Source organism: Eschscholzia californica, unplaced genomic scaffold (genome assembly GCF_041429995.1).
Source record: "Eschscholzia californica isolate CP2 unplaced genomic scaffold, dmEscCali1.0.p SCAF_2, whole genome shotgun sequence".
Lineage (NCBI taxonomy): Eukaryota > Viridiplantae > Streptophyta > Magnoliopsida > Ranunculales > Papaveraceae > Eschscholzia > Eschscholzia californica.
Window position 1 is genome coordinate 41324107 of NW_028238309.1, and position 19897 is coordinate 41344003.

The 19897-nt window shown below is 40.8% G+C and overlaps 3 protein-coding genes across 17 annotated transcripts; 2 read left to right on the plus strand and 1 right to left on the minus strand.

Annotated features, from left to right (window-relative positions):
- The first annotated feature begins 3418 nt into the window (after nucleotides 1-3418).
- Nucleotides 3419-6225, plus strand: LOC147557975 (protein NRT1/ PTR FAMILY 8.2-like). Its single transcript, XM_086659533.1, has 5 exons — nucleotides 3419-3597; nucleotides 3869-3995; nucleotides 4117-4334; nucleotides 4437-4990; nucleotides 5159-6225. The coding sequence occupies exons 2-5, from the start codon at nucleotides 3887-3889 to the stop codon at nucleotides 5985-5987; spliced, it is 1710 nt and encodes a 569-aa protein (XP_086515659.1). The 5' UTR covers nucleotides 3419-3597; nucleotides 3869-3886; the 3' UTR covers nucleotides 5988-6225.
- Nucleotides 6226-6418: 193 nt separating this feature from the next.
- Nucleotides 6419-10878, minus strand: LOC147557976 (Pentatricopeptide repeat (PPR) superfamily protein). Of its 15 annotated transcripts, none has more exons than XM_086659518.1 (4): nucleotides 8296-10878; nucleotides 7930-8054; nucleotides 7256-7394; nucleotides 6419-6921 (listed from the first exon to the last, which is right to left on the minus strand). In XM_086659518.1, exon 1 carries the CDS (start codon nucleotides 10488-10490, stop codon nucleotides 8412-8414), a length of 2079 nt encoding a protein of 692 aa, XP_086515644.1. In that variant the 5' UTR covers nucleotides 10491-10878; the 3' UTR covers nucleotides 6419-6921; nucleotides 7256-7394; nucleotides 7930-8054; nucleotides 8296-8411. The 15 variants fall into 15 exon arrangements, with proteins under 15 accessions (XP_086515644.1, XP_086515653.1, XP_086515651.1 ...); XM_086659527.1 differs by having other exon boundaries at nucleotides 6419-6818; nucleotides 7935-8054; nucleotides 8382-10813; XM_086659525.1 differs by having other exon boundaries at nucleotides 6419-7151; nucleotides 7935-8054; nucleotides 8382-10813.
- On the plus strand, nucleotides 6563-7451 carry LOC147557977 (8-amino-7-oxononanoate synthase). The gene is made up of 2 exons (XM_086659534.1): nucleotides 6563-6892; nucleotides 6986-7451. Exons 1-2 carry the CDS (start codon nucleotides 6563-6565, stop codon nucleotides 7415-7417), a joined length of 762 nt encoding a protein of 253 aa, XP_086515660.1. The 3' UTR covers nucleotides 7418-7451.
- Nucleotides 10879-19897: the final 9019 nt, after the last annotated feature.

The window sequence follows — 19897 nt, forward strand, 5'->3', positions numbered from 1 at the left end:
TTATTTGGGTGGCAATAAAATAGCTATTACTTGGAATTCTTGGAGTAATATTCTTGAGCACAAATGGAGCAAACCTTGGACAAAATGGAGATACATGAGTATATGGATTTTGAACATTCTTGGTGATTTCTTTTCATTAATTTCTTAGTATTTTCATTTATTTTACAATGTCAATGAATGATACTCTAGATTCCATGTATAGTTAACTTAGCCATCTAAGGTTGTAGATGAACCCATTTTGGATCTTTGTAATACTTGTTCTTGATTAATTAAATCCCTTGATGTGCTTTAATGTCTATTGATTGTTTATCTATATGGATTGGATTTTCTTTCCATTACTCATGCCTCATAATTAGATATTTCATACTTTCGTTAAGTTGTTAGATGGAGTATGCTTTTTAGATGATGAATAATAGTTAAGCAATCCGAATCTCTATAAGAAAGACAATTAGAATTAGTAATTATAAAATTGTTTTATCTAGAACATCATCCGGAATCCAAATAGTTCATTATATTGGATCCGGAGTATATACAAAAGAGATTTAAGTAATTGAGTGTTTGTTTTATAAAGTGAAAGTATGCGGGGGATTTTATAACCTTAGATATCCTCTTACCTCTCACTTAGATAGTTTAGTTAGTTTTATTTATTTTCTTATTTCTTGCAAATCAATTATCAAAGTTATGAGTGGGGTGGGTGTGTGTTTTAGTCTAAGTTAGCTATTGACATCTTGATTATTGGGTTAAACCCGCATTCAATATCCGAAGTTACCTACCTATTCCTTGGGACGATTCACGAATTTACTGACTTACTATAACTTGACCCCGTATACTTGCGGGAATAAACCTATTTTATGCCTATCAAAAACCAAACCTCGTATCTCTGACTAAAGCAGGGCTCAGGTTGCGAAGCTGATTCTAGTCCGCCTTCACCCTTGCCTCGAGGCAGAGTAGGTCTCAAATGCCGATTGGACTTCTGCATACCTCCCTACGTTGTGTCGATATTAAAGTAGAGCTCTTACGGTCTTACCTAAACTGGCTTGGGCTTACCTCTTTGCTTGCCTTTGAGTCAACACAGAGTTTAAGGTATTTAAGATGCTCGTGTCAATCTTCCGTGTCAGGGCTCAACTAGCAAGATTCCGTCGATAGCTCTTGGTAGAGTGTGAAACTAAGAAAAGGACAGAAGATGTAAAATTGGCAAAGAAAAGAGACAACAAAAAACTTTTCCGTTTTGGGCGTTCTTTTGCTTGAATTGTATTGAACTGTATAATTCCTACGTCATTACTATTCACCTACTAAAGAAGGGGGTTTTCCAATTACGTACGCGAGTTGTGCCCCATTTGGTAAACAAACCTTAATTAGTGACCTTTAACTGGTAATATAATAGATTTAGTCCATGGTCGATGCTCAAGAGAAAACTAGAGGCCGGTAATGTAAACTAGAGGCTGGGGCTGCCCCTGGGTAGTGATGGAAGTGAAGTAGTTGCAATGGTCCTAAATGTTTATTGATCGTGACAAAAGAAAGAATTTTTTTTTTCTTCATAACTTAGCTTTTTCAGAAATAATTATACAAAAGCTACGAGATTGTGGTTTCCTCTTTTTGGAGAAAATAAATAAGTTACGGTTTTTTTCGAACCAAATGCATAAAATTTTCAATAAGCGTTTAAAACAAGTATAAAGTTGGTTTTTTAGCTTAATTTTAGCGGAACCAAACGGGTTGTAGAAAGATCGAGAGACTAAAGGAGAGAAATTCAGCTAAAGACGAAGAGATCATAAAGGACAAAAAGAGGTATGAGAGTTGTATAGAGAGTCGGGGAGAGCCGATGGAGGTCATAGTGACTTTCCAACTAAAAACGGGGAAGAAGGTGGTGTGTGAATAACATAGTCTCAACATTAAAAATGTACCGAACGCGGTGTGTATAGTAATTTGTGTCTCTAAAACCAGCCTGGTATCAGAGAGACTTGGCACAATGGTGCCATTATAATTCCTCAAAACTATTTCCTATTTCCTCACGAGGAAAGAAAAGAGAAAATTGTCTTCCTAGAAATAGAAACCCTCCCAGCTCATACACAACTTAATTACCATCAAACAATGGTCATCCTTCTAGACGGGTTTCTGTCTATATTCATTAGTTGAAATCCTTACTTCTTGTAATCAAATATAAATTTAACCCTAAACCTCAGGGTGAAATTATCAAGGGCTTTTCTCTCCATTCTCAACAAAATTAAGGTATGTTTGAGCACCAAACTTGTCTCTGCTTTTGTTTCTATGAACTTGAATTGTTTAGTTTTCTATCTTTCTCTCTTTTCGAATTCGAATGTGCCACTCCCAATCGGATTCACATATCCTTTAACTATCACCATTTTCAAGTTTTTTTTTTATGGATTTCAAATGGACAAACTCAATATGCAAAAGATACATAGAAGATTCTTTAGTTTTTTTCGTTTTATTAAATTCCTTGTCAAATAGCATGTAAAATGTTTCTTGAGAAAATAACATTGTTTCCCATATGAATAAAAAATTACTAATTCTTCTATTACTTGCACTTTCACGTAATTTGGAAGAATGTTTCTAAAACACAAAGTCTAGATTCAATTCTTTAGATATGTGCAATTAGTTACCGCTCCACGCCACATGATTAAGACAGACTAATACGGGTTTGTTGGGATGATTTATGGTTTGAGGTTCTTTTCGGGTGTGTTGCATATTTAGAAAGACATTTGATTCATTTTGACATGTAAAGTGTGTATAATTACATATGTATTTACATCTAGCATGCTGATATTGAAAAGACAAATGCTAAACAAAACTTTATAATTGTTTGACAAAACTATTTAACTTATTACACTTTCTTCTCTTGGTCAAATAGCTCTAAAATTTTCATTTCTTTTCAAAGCTTTCCAAGTGTAAGGGCAAGTCGAATGTGGGGCTCGGGCTCCCAATTTTGGGAGCCCCTGAATTTTGTGAGCCCCGGGGTTGTTCTCAATTCCAACGTCGGGCTCCCAGCCCGGGAGCTCCCGAGTTGGTAGCCAAGGGCTGGGGGTTGGGGCACCCAAATTCAAATTGGGAGCCCCAACCCCCACCACATTGGACTTGCCCTAATATTTAAATAAAGTTATTCACTTACCACTAAAATAAGATATTTTTCCTAAAAATGATAGTAAGAATTTGTATGATAGCTATATTGAGCAAAAGAAAGGTTTTGTATAGCAGCATCCTAAAATTGCAAAATAACCCCCTTAAATGAACAAATCCGATATTTTTGCGAGAATCTTGACTTTTTAGCTAACTTCCAACCGTACCAAACCTAATTTAAGAAGAAAAAAATTAAAACGGAATCTGTAGTCAAGCTGAATCAAATCCAACGGCTGTTTATCATCCAGTCGGCATAAAACATGACATCAACCATTGAGTAAGGACTACTCATTAACACGTGTCGCTATATGTATGATTAGAATATTATTCAGATCACACTCCCTTGTGTACAGTATCTTTTTCTTGTTTAAATAACGGATTCGAATTTCGGATTTCATTCTGTTAATATTATATTGACTTCTCTTTCTCTCTCCCTCTCTCTCATTATTCTATCTTCAAGCCAAGGTATTACTCTCTGATAATCTCTCTTGTGTTGTTCTTTTGGGTTTTTAAAACTAGTTGATTTTAACATCTAAAAAGGTGGGTTTTATTTGTTTAATGATTTTAGGGAATTTTAAAAGATGGGTATGTTTTGATTTTACTTTTTAAGATGGTATATAATATTTTATTAATTCAAATCTACCCTTTATAGGGTTTTTTTTTTCTATTAGTCTTGGAAGAAATTTTCTGTGATTTGTATTTCTTATTTGATTTTAAAATCCTTTGTTGATTACAGGAAGGTTTTGAAGAAGAAATGGACATTGATAATGACAGATTGACTAAAGATGGAACAACTGATTTTAATAACAAACCTGCTATTAGAAAGAAAACTGGAACATGGAAAGCTTGCCCTTTCATTCTTGGTATTTGTTTAATCACTAATTACCTTATTACTTCAAGAACAATCTTAGATTTCTTATAGATTGAATATATGGGTAAGAATTAGATTTCTAGTGAAATTGAAGTTTTATGTTTTTCTTACAGGAAATGAGTTTTGTGAAAGATTGGCATATTATGGGATGAGTACTAATTTGGTGAACTATCTAAAAACACGTCTTAACCAAGGAAACGCTGTGGCAGCGAAAAATGTATCGAATTGGTCAGGAACTTGTTATGCTACACCATTACTTGGTGCATTTCTTGCTGATTCTTACTTGGGTAGATACTGGACAATTGCTAGTTTCTCTATCATCTATGTTTTCGTAAGAACTGATTCGATCACTAGTACTTTATTCGTTTTAACAAAATTTTAGTCTTTTGGACTTGCTTAGTTTAAATTTCGATTTTGAATTTTTTTTTCTTAGGGAATGACATTACTAACCATGACAACAACCATTCATGGACTAAAACCATCTTGTGACGATAAGGGTGTCTGTAATCCAACAAGTGCGCAAAAAACGTTCTGTTTTTTAGCACTTTATCTCATTGCTCTTGGAACCGGTGGAATTAAGCCTTGTGTTTCATCGTTCGGTGCTGATCAGTTTGACGATGCAGATGAAAAAGAAAAGACAAAGAAGAACTCGTACTTCAATTGGTTCTATTTCTCCATCAATGTAGGGGCTTTAATTGCTTCGACAGCATTGGTTTATGTACAAGAAAATATTGGATGGGGTTTAGGATTTGGAATTCCAGCTATTGCAATGGCTATTGCAGTCGGAACTTTCTTTTCTGGTACTAGACTGTATCGTTACCAGAAACCCGGAAAAAGTCCTATTACAAGGATTTGTCAGGTTATAGTTGCATCTTTTAGAAAGTCTGGTGCGAAAATTCCTGAAGATAAGTCGCTTCTTTACGAGACTGCAGAAGGCGAGTCTGCCATACAAGGAAGCCGAAAGCTCGAACATACTAATGGTTTGGGGTAAGTTCTTATATTCTTTCCGCCCGTCATTAAAAAACACGAACCTTAAAAAATGATGTCCCACTAACTTCAGAATCACTCATTTTGTTGGTGGAAAAAATTTCATGACATGTTTGAACCTTATACTCCATTTCATGGTATCTTAAAACTCCTTTTTTCGCGTTCCAGATTCTTCGACAGGGCTGCTGTGGTTACTGAAAACGTTAGCGAGAAAGGAGCAGCGAGTACATGGAGACTCTGTACTGTGACTCAAGTCGAAGAACTAAAAGCAATTATTCGTTTGCTTCCGATATGGGCAACTGGTATTGTATTCTCTGCTGTATATAGTCAAATGAGCACAATTTTTGTTGAACAAGGGAACACCATGGATCCAAATTTTGGAAAACTGAAAATCCCATCCGCTTCTCTGTCTAGTTTCGACACGATTAGTGTCCTTATATGGGTAGCCATCTATGACTTTCTCATTGTCCCATTTGCAAGAAAGATCACTGGCCATCAAAATGGGTTTACTCAACTTCAAAGAATGGGAATTGGTCTTGTAATATCCATGTTATCTATGATAGTTGCTGGATCATTGGAAGTTTATCGCCTTGGAGTAGTGAGAAAGAACAACTACTACGATCGTGAGTTTGTACCTGTATCGATTTTGTGGCAAATCCCACAGTACTTTATCATTGGATGTGCTGAAGTTTTCACCTTCATTGGGCAATTAGAATTTTTCTACGATCAAGCACCAGATGCAATGCGAAGTCTTTGTTCTGCACTTTCTCTCACTACAGTCTCACTAGGAAACTACTTGAGCAGTTTTCTTGTGACCATTGTTACAGATGTGAGTACTAGAAATGGTCAACTTGGATGGATACCCGATAATCTCAACCGCGGGCACATCGATTACTTCTATTGGCTTTTGGCTGTGTTAAGTGGAATAAATTTTCTAGCTTATCTCTTCATCTGCAAGTTGTATACCTATAAAAAGGCGACTGGAACGCTTCGTTGAAAATTTGTCCTAGTCTGGTATCTTAGCGAATAATTGGTGATGGAGGTAGTGAAATAAGGGTCACGTTCTTTTACAGTTTTAGTATGTTTCACGCTTCATGTTTTACTCTTACAATTGAAAACTACTAGTTCATTGTAAATTTGATTAAAGTAATTCTTAGTTTGAGTTGCATCTTCGATTATAATAATATAGTATTGGGGGAGGTATAGAAGTGAAAGAAACCTCCATTCTTGATCAATTTATTAACATGTTTTCCTCTCTCTCTCTCTCTCCATCATTATTATTGACTAAGCTTCAAAGAGATCCAAACAACTATTACATTCATTGAAACATTAAACCATTCATGATGAAGAAGATGAAGATGGAGGTCTAGAACAAAAGCAAGGCAATCTTGTAATATTCTCCTAGAAAGGAGGGCATTTTCCAACATCTTTTCATTAAAAATCACTTTATTTGAAAAAGATAATATATGTTTCCTGATAAGAAGAGGCTCATATTCTCTCTCTCTCTCTCTCTCTCTCTCTCTCTCTCTCTCTCTCTCTCTCTCTCTCTCTCTAACAAACAACAGAGAAAGAATGAACACCTTGAAGACCATACAAACTTCTTTCCTTCCATACAAAAACTCATTTGGCTCAGGAACATTACCAAAAAGGAAGAATTTCTTCCTCTCACTAAGCAAGTCTAGTGATGCAGGATCCGAATCAGAGCCATCTCCAGCTGAAGGAGATAAAAGAAAGCAAGAACTTCTAGTGAAAATCGCCATGCTTCAAACCCAGAAAGTTCGTCTCACCGACTATTTAGACGAGCGCGCTGCTTATCTAACTGAATTCGCTGAAAAAGCAAACGACGAGTTTGATGAGATTGGAGAAAATGCTCTCAAAGAACTTGATGAAGCTGGAACAAGGGTCTGTTTTTAACTTATTCCTTCCTTTGTCTGAAAAGTATGCAAAATATCTCTTTAGATTATAACTCAGATCTTAATCTTTTTTGCTAATCAGATAATGGAAAAGTTAGAGAATAAAATGCAAGCTTTTGAAGAAAATGCAGAATCCAACAGATTGGAGATTGAGATGAATGAAAAGAAGGTAGTGGATTTTGAAGGTCAAATAAGGAAGGACAAGAATGAAGGGCTGTTCTTCAAAAACCTTGGGGATAAGCCAGCACCTGAGGATGAAGCGAAAATTAAGGAGGAAGCCAAAATGGAAGCTGAAAAGCTCAAAGAACTAACAAGAAAAAGTGCAGGATCAAGTATCAGAAGGAATGTTTACCTTGCATTAATTGGGTTGCTAGTCGTGGGGCTCGCTGATGCCTTGTTCTTCAATCCTTCAGACTGGCTAAAGGTAGGAGCTTTAGCACTAATATTAGTGGCTTTGCTTACCCAATTTATTTACGAGCAAAATATGTCGTCTAAAAAAGGAAAAACTGATTAAGATAATGAATAAAAGTGAAAAAGATGAAAGCAAATATATACAGTAGTTATCAGTTTGCTTCTGCTTTAATGGGTACTAGGAAAGCGAAATGTGGCATGAGTTATAAACCCAAGTGAATTCTCACATCTTGAGCCTGATATATCAAGCTCGTTTTACTTTTGCATCCTAAACAGATGACCATGGCAATAGCTTCGCCATAACCAGAGTTTTGATGCTAATATTTATACTTTAGAAGAAAGAAATGAATCTCTATCACTATTTCATGTATCTCCTATGGAAAAACGATTACTTTTATAACATGCTTTTTTTTAATTAAAGATCAAATGGCTAATGGATAATTTACGAAGCCAAATTTGATGAATGTCAACTTGGAGTTGACAGATGAATCATGAAAGATCGCTGTTATACCTTTTTACTGTTTTAAATATAGTCTAACATTAATATGTCTTCAGTTTCTGTAACTAAAATTACGCATTCATAAAATATTGCTTCCGAGAAGGAGAGTTCGAAACCTCACTCCAAGCGGACTGATTTGACCCATTAAGCATGAAATTACTCAAACCGGCTTTGTCCAATGTGTGAGAAATGCAACTACTTTGAGTTAGTAGGGCATCTTAGTAGTTCAACTCAGCTGGTCCTACATAAAACAGGTAAGAGAACAAATTCAGATCAAGCCACGGTAAACCGAGGAGATATGGAAAATCAAAAGCAGAACCCATGTAAGCTCACAATTCTCCATATGTTTTCCCCTATTGACCTAAAAAATGAAGTGCTGAAAACATTTGAAGATGCATTACAAGCATGAAAACATTAAATGTAAAGAAACGGGTATTAACACCCGAAGAGTTAACGGAGAAATATATTCAATTATTGATCACCTCTAGAAAATGAAATCTGCAACTAATATCCTGCAAAATTTGGTTAACACAATAAGAATCAGTTTGTTATGATATTGGAGACTCACTCCCTAGTTGCAATAGTACTTCTCAGATGATCACGTCAATGGACTCCCACTATAGAGCACTGCTTTGACAAGTATGTGCCAAGTGATGGCAGTTGGAAGAACCCCCTGGACCAAGGCGTGGTCTAATAGCCTCATAGCATCAGATAATTGATTACATGAACAAAGCCCATTAAAGGCAATGTTATACGAAATAATATCAGGCTGTAGCCCATCTTCTAAAATTTGAGACCAAATCTCCGTGGCCTTTGCACAATCTCTGGCTTTGTAAAGACCATCCATGAGCGTGTTGTGGGTCACTAGATTCGGTGCACAGTTCATGTTCTTCATCTCTGAATAAATTTTCAAAGCTTCTTCCACTCTTCCCACAGAGCAAAGCCCATGAATTAGAATATTGTACAGAATGACATCAGGCTTTAGGTCCCGAAGCATCTGAACCAATAACCTTAGAGCCATATCAATCTTCTTATCTCTACATAGACCATCAATCAAAGAGCTATATGTGGTCACGTCTGGTTTCAAACCTTTTTCCAGCATATCTTTTAAAATTGCAGAGGCCTCTACAATCTTCTCAGCTCTACATAGGCCACTTATTAGTGTGTTATAAGTTGCAATAGTAGGAGAACAACCATTATTTTTCAGTTCACTAAAAACATGGATTGCATCTGTCACTTTAGAAACCTTAATATAACCTTCAATAAGTTTATTGTATACCATAATATGGGGTTTATGACCGCGCTCACCCATCTGTTTAAAGATACAAATTGCTTCATCTAATCTTCCTTCTGTACATAAACCGTTAACTAAAGACGAATAGGCAAAAGCATCAAGATCACCACCACCTTCTTCTGCCTCCTGCAAAACCTCTGAGGCTTTGTTCAAGTATCCGTTTTCGCATAATCCCTGAATCAGAATCCCATATGTACACGAATCAGGGATGCAACCATTCTCGGGTAAACAGTCCCAAATACAAATTGCTTCATCCACCTTACCTTTGTCAAATAAACCCTTCATTAATGCATTGTAACTACTAATATTACGACAACCACCCTTCCCCATTGAATCCCACAATCTAAGACAAAAATCGATTCTCCCAGCCTTGCAAAATCCATTAAGAAGTGCGTTAGAGGTAACAATGTCAGGAGCAGACCCACTCTTGATCATTCCCGTATAAACCATTAATGCTCCATCAACATTCCCCGACTTGCACAACCCATTAATCAAAGTGCAGTAGGTATAATTATCTGGGTTTCGTTCGTTCATCAACATACGGTTCCATATCTTAATACCCTCATCAAACATCCCACATTTACACAAACCATTAAGCATAACATTATAAGTAACTACACTAGGATACACTGAGGAGTCCCCCAATAATCTTTCCCAAATCTCTATAGCTTTGTCAAAATTTCCTAATTTAAGTAACCCATCAATCAAACTATTATAACAAACCACATCAGGATATATCCCTCTTTCAGGCATTTCATCAAACACCTCTAAAGCATCAGATAACTTCCCATTTTTCGCAAACGAATCGATCATAGTACCATAAGTAACAATGTCAGGTTCAAAACCCATGTTCCTCATTGAATCCAACAAGTCTTTTGCTTTGCCGAACTGCTTTCGCTTACACAATATCTTCATCAGAATATTGTAAGTCTCCAAATTGGGTAAAATCCCAGCAGTTTCAAAATAAGTGAAAAATGATTCAGCACGATTCCACTGATTGGATTTAACAAAAGCATTAAGGAGGGTATTGTATGATCGAATACCTGGGTAACACCCAAAAATCTCGTTCATTTTCTGGAAAAGTTCTAAAGCTTTTTCCGGCATAGAATTGACTGAAAAAGCTTTGATTGCAGATAGAGCAACATCTTCTGAACATCTGCAATGTTGTGTTTGAATGAGTTCTACGATTCGGGTAACATGGAAGACGAGTTTTGGATCGGTGAGTCGTCGGAGGATGTGATGAAATACGTGGGGAGAATGGGTGGTGTAACCTGGATGGTGGGTGGCGGAATCGAAGAGAGATAGAGCAGAGAGAGTGTTTTTCTCTGCTTTGAGGATTTTCAACAGTTGATATGGAGATAGGAATTTGGGGAAGTTGGTCATGATTCTTATTATTAATATAGATGAAGATCTCTAATTCCTTTATCATATTTAGGGCATTCTTGTATAATCAGAGAAGAAGGTTTTGAGTGAGTAAAGAGTTGAAAACTGAAAAGAGGAGGGAAAGTTTCAGGCGCCTTTCGTTGCTCTTCGGTTTATTGAAGTTTCACTAGGGGTTGGTTTTGCCACACCTTGCATAGCGGTGCATAATTAGGGCATTCGTGACTTGGTTTTGAATGCAGTTGCTAATATAATCGAAAGTTAAACGTTTTCTGTCCCTCTAATGGGTTTTCTTGCCTGCATGCCCGCCCAGATAAGGGAAAGGTGAGGATCAGGTTTAAGTCATTCTGCCTCTAAAGCCCTACTGCCCTGAGAGACCAGCAGGTTGTCATGCTCATAAAATTTTGGCTAAATAAACCAAAGTGCTAGTGTGGTCTAGTAGAACTTTCTTGGTAGTTCTCTTAGAGCATCTGCAACGCAAGACTCAAACTCTAAATGTAGAGTGTCCTCTTGAGGATCTCTAAGTGCCACATAAGCAAATCAATAAATTTTACACCAAGATATAAGTTTTTAGATTCTCTTGAATGTTGCATTGGAGAAGGCTTTCAAATAGAATATCTCTAAATAGTCAAATAGAAAAGAGACCATTGAGAGATCCATTTTTCACACTTGACACATAGGATTTTTAAAGTTTTTCTCGAGTCTTGCATTGGAGATGCTCTTAAATACTTTAGAGTCTATCACAACGGCAAGATATCTACGAAGAATCCTGGAACTTAGGAACTTCCACTTATCAAAGATCCGAGATAGACTCTAAGAGAACCCTTAGATACTCAAGAGAGGAAACTTCTCCTTCGGTTTGACGGCAACCGCCTCACCACCACCACTAATCACAGTCGGCCTAATATCGCCGATAAAAGGCCCCCCACATCGTCCTTCACAGGACACGATCTCTTTACTCCAAAAAGATCACAAGAAACTCAGAGTTCCCATAACTCGCCCCCAAAAAGATCAATCAATATTCATTCTTTTACTGCAAAGAGCACCCTAACTAGCTTGAGCGTCGGAGCGGTTTCGAACCCTTTGTAGGTTTTCCCCCCTCGAGAACAGACGAACAGGAGCAAGAGTGAGGAGCTGGAGCAAGGAGCAGGAGCGAGGAACTGGAATAAAGAGGAGCAGAGCTGGAAGCAGGAACATTAGGCTGAATAACACTCAACCTAACGGAATAATCATACATAACGGAGGTTGTCATGCATCAACTTTCTTTTTCATGCGGGTTATTTTCCTAACATCCCCCAACTTTGTGACCGGTTTCCTGCCTAGCCCCCTAATTTATCAAAAATACCCAGATGGCTCCCTTTTTCAGATTTCGTTATGACACCGTTAATTAGTCATCATCTCTATCTCCTCCATCTCATCTACTCTCTCTGCCACCTCATCATCTTCACCGGCGACCTTCAAACATTAAAAAAAAAATTATTTTCTCTCTCCTCTCTCTTTCTCTCTAAAGAAATATATTTTTTCTTTAACAGACCATGAAAGGTCTGTTCGTGAAGAACAGACCAAGATCTGGTCTGGTCCAAGGACATACCAGATTTAGGTCTGTTAAAAAAAAAATTTAGAGAGAGAGAGGAGAGAGCAAATAAATTTTTTTTCTTTATGTTTGAAGGTCGCCGGTGAAGATGATGAGGTAGCGAGAAGATGAGGTGGCAGAGAGAGAAAATGAGATGGAGGAGAGAGAGATGATGACTAGGTAACGGTGTTATAACAGAATATGAAAAAAGGGGTCATCTGGGTATTTTTGATAAAGTAGAGGGCTAGACAGGAAACCGGTCACAAAGTTGGGGGCTATTAGGGAAATAACCCTTTTCATGCTGATCTAACGGAAGGTCAATTTTTGACATCAGCATTTGGCGCTAGAAGGAGGGCATCTTTCCAGCAAAATCATCAACTCGGTAACCCGAATCCTACTTATTGAACTTTTCAGACTAACTACTTCCCTGAGTCCCTAAGGCAGACATGTCTTCAAGCGAGCACACCCCACGCGGATCACCGCACAGGCTCCCCAACCCGGTCGAGCTCATGGCCAAGCTAGAACATGTCAAAACCGACTACCTCCGAAGGGAGGAGGAGGCAAAACGACTAGAGGAAAGCCTCCGCAAAGCTAAAGCGGTAGGAAAGCCGCAACACCCGAAGGGAGAGAATAAGCAATCAGTAGACACGCGAGAAGGCTCTTCTCACCCGAAAACGCATTCTCTTCCGGAGCTCTGACTTTACAACCTGGCGAACAGATGCGTCTGGAGAATATCTTGGACATATGTGGAGCGTTAGACTCCAACCGACCATACATCCCTAAAAAGAAGGGGATTAGCGAAGGGTGCACGGACGACTCGACCCTCTGTGATGTGCTCATACATCAGGTAGCGAAGCTAACTCGAGAAAGAGAGAAAGAGAGACTGTGGGGGAAAGCGGTAATCCACCACCCTCTCTCTGTCGAGAGATATTGGAATCTGAGAAGCTGAAGAACTTCAAGTGCCCAACACTAGACCATTACCACGGCCTGGAGGACCCCGGAGTGTTTATTAACAACTATACTGCAGTAATGAACCTATACACAACCAACCAGAATATATGGTGCGTAGTCTTAGCCACCATCCTAAAAGGACCAACCCAGGCATGGTACCAGGCGTTGGCCCCAAAATTAATCAAGTCTATTGGACAACTTTCACAGGTCTTCTGTGACGCCTTCCGAGGAAGCACCACAATCAAGAGAAAGACCAACGAGTTATTCAACGTGGTTCAAGAAAAAAAATGAGACTTTGGCGATTTATTGGCAGAAATTCCGCAACCTCATGGTACAGGTCCCCGATCTGGAGCCAAAAGTCGCTTTCGCCGCTCGGTTGAGAGGCCTCAGGCAGGACGATGTCATCACAGACATCTCTGGCAGGGAACCAGATACCCTTGGAGAACTGATAGAGAGGGTACAATAATTCATTAGGAAAGAAGAAAACTACCGACGAATGAAGGAGGTGACCAACATCTCGTATGAGGGAGAACCGACCCGAAAGAAAGAACGGGAGGAAGATAGGTCCCCCAGGGCACGATAACTAAATAGAAGACCCAGATATGACTTCCCCACCTATACCCCGTTGGTAAAAGGCAAGGAGGAAATTTTACAGATACTCATAGCGAAAGGAAAGGCGGAACTACCCAAACCCAACGATGACAAGGAGGAATCCGAGTTCAGAGACGTGACTGCGTGGTGCGCTTTCCACCGAGGCTACGGTCACAAAACCGACCACTGCCGACATCTCAAGAACCTCATCGAAGAAATGGTGAAGAAAGGTGAGCTGGACAAATATATCCAGAAGGAGCAACGACCCTCCGAATACAAGAGTAAAAGGTCGTCAAACAAAGTAGGAATCGGGTCTGGTCTGGATTCCAACGAACAATGCCCGACCGTTAAGAAAGCAACAAAAGGCTTAGAGGAGCCAACCGGGGTCATGGGAAGCATCAATACTATCTCAGGAGGACCGACTCTCGGCGGAGCTACCAAGAGAGAACAACGCAGGTACGCCAACGAGGTGAAAAACCTACCAGTTCTGTTTATCAAACCCAGTGTGGAAACACCACCCATTGTCTTCACGGACGATGACCTAGTGGGGGTAATAACCCCACACGCGGACCCACTAATGATAACGACAGTAGTAGCCAATTGGAGGGTAGGGTGCATCCTAGTCGACACAGGAAGCTCGACTGAAGTCATGAGCCGAACATTGTAGTGGTCAAAAATCGTGTTGGGTCCACCTCGTCTAAAGGTCGCCTAGACCGAGCCTACTTCGAACAAATATCACTTGGGCCTGACCCACTTGCCTACTAGTTGGACACTCCCAACGTGGAATTTGACCAACTAAAGGTCCAAACAGCTCTAAGCCCTTGTGAACGTCCATCTCGACGAACAATAACCCATCAAAAGTTATAATGCTCCAAGCGCCCCTTGGTCGCCCTCAACCGAGCCTGCCGGTTACCGAGTCAACCTCAACTCTGGAGACCTCGCCACGTACTCATTTGACGAAGTCGCTTTAAAACCCCAAGTCACCTTAAGTACCGTTAGGCGATCTCAGACTACAAAGGGTTTAAAGTCGAGGCAGCGTAATCGTACGATCGAGTTACTCCAAGCGACAGATCGACGGTCAAGAACGAGTCTCCCTTAAGGTTTGGAGTCACCCTCGACCTCAATTATCTCGGATCTAATAGACTCCACGAGTCCATCAGTTTCCTATAAATAGAAGGAGACTCAGCCTCCAAAGGCATGTGAAGACGGATTAGAAAACAACATAACACTCTTTTCTCTCTCATTTTTAGTATCTTCTGATTAGTGCTCTAGACGACGATAATCGACCTTCAAATTCCAGAAGACTTGAAGGGTAATCTTCTAGGGGATCACTCTAGACGACGATATTATATCTTCAAGCTCCATCACTCTCGAAGTCCCTCTAAAGTCCTTGTTACATCCTACTTCTCCATTATCACGAATCTTCGATCGAGACGACCTTTCGACCTGCTCCAAGAGATCCGACCAACTATCCCATAAAGTCGAAGCTCCGGCCACTCTACGAGTCTTGCCACCCTCCGACGATACAACACGGTGACACCCTCAACATTCAATCGATTAATATTTATCTTTTATAGTTTGCTAACTTGACCGTCGGAGTGCCCTTGGAAAGACACCATCCCGGTGTCCCCAAGACTTCACGATTTTACTCATTTTTTTCTATCTACAGGTCCAACCGGAACTTCGTCCGTCTCGAGGTCTAAAGCCCCAGTTGTCGGTGGCCCACCAATCGACGATCTATTAATTGTGTGATTTTCTACCGTCCACAGTTTGGCGCCCACCGTGGGGCCCCTTCAAGTAACATCTCAAACGACCTCATCAATGGAAGAAGGAATGGTAGCCTCACCAAACGATGTCTCAACCCAGATCGCCGAACTCACAGCACAGATGCGAGAAAACTCCCAAAAGTTTAAAGCCTTTGAGGAGTAGAATTCTCTGGTTCAAGCAGAAAACCAACTACTTCAAGAAAAAGTTACTGAACTCGCCATGGTGTATCCAACAGGACCTAGGTTTCGAACTCCAGTCAACCCGATGCAATCCTTGGTGACCCCTGAAGTAGGAAACTCCTCCAGCCAACCAAACCGTCTAGTCTGGCACCATTGGCGTCTCGATTTCGAATCCAGTGACTAATACTACGACTCTGGCAACGACGTTATTACCATCTTTCCAAAGCTCAGCTCAAACCAATCAACAATCGCAGTTGATGACTGCCCCTCTTTTCTCATCCTCATTTACCACTCCTACTTTACTACCTACTAGTGTACCCTTTAGTCTATTGACTGATGGTCTGAACTCTGGCTTTGCAGGAACCCCCTTGGAGCAGGCGATGACTAAAAAATTGGCAAAGATGGAGGCTCTGATCACTCGCATTCCAGGAGTCCCAACTCCCCTTAGAAAGAGTCTGCCACAGAGTTATGCAGACTCCCCTTTCGTCGACGCCATCGCCTTCGTGGAGATGCCGAAGAAATTTTCATTCCCAAGTATGAGGATGTATGATGGAACCTCAGATCCAGACGACCATATTGCATCCTACAAGCAAAGGATGTTCACTGCAGCCATACCCAGGGACCTTAGAGAGGCTTGCATGTTCAAAAGCTTCGGGTCGAGCCTCATTGGTCCAGCTCTCCAATGGTACACCAACCTGCCGAACAACTCCATCGCCTCATTTGCCCAGCTGACAGACACGTTTGTTGAACAGTTCGCGAGTAGTAAGAAGTTAGAGAAACTCTCTAGAGACCTCTACCGACTTAGAGATTATGTGGGGAGGTACAACAGAGAAAAAGTCTCTGTTGATGATGATGATTGATGGCCAGAGGATTAGAGTTTATGTGGGGAGGTACAACAGAGAAAAAGTCTCGATCCTCTATTGCAACCAAGAGACGACAGTGGATGCATTTCGAAAAGGGTTACTTCCAGACAGTAAACTCTACAAAGAACTCACCAAGTTCAACTACACCACCATGGAGGATGTCCTCGCTCGAGCTTGGGTAGCAATCCGTTGGGAAGAAGACGAGTACCATCGAAGCAGACACTACCCTAGCGACGAGCGGTCTCGAGAACGTCGCTTGAGACGAACAGATCGTAGGTCAGATGGCAGACACTTAGAGCCCTACACTACCTCAAGGCGACCTCAAGCTAGAGACGATAGGAAATTACTTGATCCACCAGGTTGAACTGCCGAACGAACCAGTTCGCACCAGTGTTCCTGAATACATCTTGAGCATCGAACCAGCTGAGTAGTAGGGTAAGGTGCATATATACTACAGGCCATAGATGGACTCAACGTCAATAACAGTTGGAGCTGCAACACATCTAAAGTTGTATCATTTCTGACTCTAAACTTTTTTATTACATTTCGTCTCGAATAAACTTACTGACTTAAGCATCGGAGATTCGACGGCTACTCCACCGACTAACCCTTTAGCTCGAATTTTTGCAGGTTAGAGCATCTCACCCAGACAACCAAACGTCTCGCCAAAGGTGTATCTCTAACCTTTTAAAACTCTATCTCAAAAGCTTACACTGTCTCGAAACCCTACTAATTAGTTGTAGCACCGGAGGGCCATATAGCTCCACTGTTGGTCTCCTCTTTCTCCCTAATTGCAGAGCGACTACAAACCTACTGGGGGACAAGCATGGCTGAAAAAACACCTCCATCATCCATCAACTTTAGTCGACTCTAGAGACAACAGTCTGGAAAAGTTGATTCAACTTCTAGGCTAAAGGGCACGAAACATTCTACACCTACAATCTGGGGAAAAAAACATCAAATAACCCCTTGGGAGTACGACCTAGCTGGAACCAGACCTGAATCTTGCACTATCATGGACTCCACACAAGCTCGGCCAAAGCTCGTGGACAAATAGGAGAAACACAACCTTCACCCATCCACCGAAGCTAGCCAGCAAATAAACAACCTAAGTCCAGAAAAACTATTTTTCTACAATTAGGCTGGGGGATAAACGGTGCCTCAAATTCCCTCAAAGCCAAAGCAAGACTAGAGCTTCGATCTTACACTTCAAACGAAGAACACAAGACTTCTACAAGAAATCAGTACTTCCTAAAAGCTTATTGTGACTTCAACGAGGCAACGAGGTCCACGCTCGAACTCCAGTTGGCCTAACAGGAACAACGTCACACCAAAATGCAAGCTGAACTTCCTGCATAGCTGTGTAAGAGACCAGAGCAATCAACCTCAAACTTCTAGACGAAGAACATAAGACCTCGACGAAAGCACAATAATTTCTAGAGTCTTACTGTCACTTCAACGAAGCGACGTGGTTCACACTCGATCTCCAGGTTGCCTAACAGGAAGTACTACTACATCATACACCTTCTTGCACCCCCATTTCAGCCACACAACACAAGACGCCACTTATCTCACTTCCTCTATTAACTGCTTTTTATATAACTCTCTTTACGCATTGCAGTTCATGCGGGTCGAGACGTCTCCCAGACTCCACCCTGCCTAAGGAAGGTTCGAGATAAACACAACCCGAGGAATGCTAACACCTCGGATGTTACCTAAAACCGACAAAAGAGCTCGAGACTTCGAAATCATCAAAGCAACAGAACGACTTGAAATTTTCACCTTCTTCCCGAAAGAATACGACCTCGAGCTCTACATGACGGAATTACGCCTCAAGGCTCGACTCCAACTACAAAATCTCAGAATTCTACCATTCCAGAAGGACGCATTCGAAAATGCTAGCCCAGGGACAACTCGGTAAACGACAGCGCAACCCCGAAGGTCAAGCTCAAAAAGAGAACCCTCAAAATTTCATCCACTAGGCTCGAGATTACAAACCTCAAGTCTAAACTACTTTGTAACACTTCTTACTCAACTCATTTTTGCTACATTGCAATATTTTCTTATGAGTACCTTTTTTGAGTGTTTGATTGAAGCGACTTGACTCATAAAATTCATTGAAGAGATCATCACCCTTGCAAATATTCAAATGGTCAAGACTACAATTCTACTCATAAAAACCAAGTAAAGGAAAGTGAAAACAATAAGGCATCACAAAAAGCCCCATGGGCGTCTAAAGTTGCATATGCCTTGAGGGTGTTTAATACACGTCTAGAACACAAAAACAACATTAAAGCCCCATGGGCACCGAGACGACGCAACTTGCCTCAAGGGCATCGAAATACGTCTAAACAAAAACCTACCCAACATCAAATACCTGATCAAGCATCTGGCTGGTCCATCTATAGTATCATCATGAGAATCATACTCGTTCTCCCTTCGCCATTCCCTCCAGTTCTCTAACTCGTCGTTTATGACCCAGGTTGTATGAAGACCTCTCTGGTATTCCTTCGCCATCTCGGCTCGAGCACGTAATGCTGCAGATTCCCCCATTTTGAGAATGTTTGTCGCACAGTCATTATGTTCTGCCTTGAATCCTTCAGATGAAACTTTCAATTCTTCATAACCTTCAACCTCGACATTTCTTCCTCAAGAGAACTAATGCGAGCCTCAAGGGCAGTCTCCCTGTCCTTCCCCTTCGAGCATTCCTCCTTCAGCTCAGCTACCTGCCTCGCGTAGGAAGAAATAAGCCTCTGGGCATAAAAGATCCCAGACACAGCCTGCAAAAAAAATAAAAATACGTCAACCACTCTATCAACCAAGGGAATAAGAGTTCGAGAGGCACGAAAGATTACCTGGGCGCCATCGATGGCCACACGCCTCATCGCCTCCTCGGCACCAACTCACCAAGGAAGTCTACATCACCATCCAAGTAGTAGAGATCAGACAATCCTTGCACAAAAGAAGGGTCTTGGAATACGGATGCACCCTCGGGCACTTGAGTACGATAATTACCCACTTGAATTGGCATAAAGGTGCCTCGGGGCGAGCACGCTCAACCGAAGGGGCCGGCGCGACCGAAGCAGTTGAAGGTCTGACTGGCCGAGATGGAGCAAACTGAAGCTTCCTCTTCTTTGTACCCTTAGCGGCAAGTTCTTTTGCCGATGGTGGAAGAATGCTCCGTGGAGGCATATCGTCAGCTAAACAAGTCAAACAGAGAAAAGGTAAATGAAACATAATGCAACTATAACTCGTTAGTTTAAGCAAATGATGTACCTATTGGAACGATAGAAAGAGGGTGAGTGATACGTTAGTGTCGAAGGTTCGTCGGACAAAGAAGGGTCGTCCAGTCTCTCCTTTCGACCTCTAAGAAAGTGAAAGCCCCGAGTCTAGACTCGGCTTCCTCGAAAGTCAGACCGTGGTAGTTGCCCTTCTTCACACCTAAGCAGAAGATATTCAAGTGACAAAACTCTTTACTTTACAAAA

Bases quoted from the DNA above. Each gene is read 5' to 3' on its own strand.
- LOC147557977 (XM_086659534.1), top strand. From the start codon at position 6,563: ATGAACACCTTGAAGACCATACAAACTTCTTTCCTTCCATACAAAAAC. The intron at 6,893-6,985 runs GTCTGTTTTTAA...TTTGCTAATCAG, and splicing joins TTGATGAAGCTGGAACAAGG to ATAATGGAAAAGTTAGAGAA.
- LOC147557975 (XM_086659533.1), top strand. From the start codon at position 3,887: ATGGACATTGATAATGACAGATTGACTAAAGATGGAACAACTGATTTT. The intron at 3,996-4,116 runs GTATTTGTTTAA...TTTTTCTTACAG, and splicing joins AGCTTGCCCTTTCATTCTTG to GAAATGAGTTTTGTGAAAGA. The intron at 4,335-4,436 runs GTAAGAACTGAT...TTTTTTTCTTAG, and splicing joins TCTCTATCATCTATGTTTTC to GGAATGACATTACTAACCAT.
- LOC147557976 (XM_086659518.1), bottom strand. From the start codon at position 10,490: ATGACCAACTTCCCCAAATTCCTATCTCCATATCAACTGTTGAAAATC.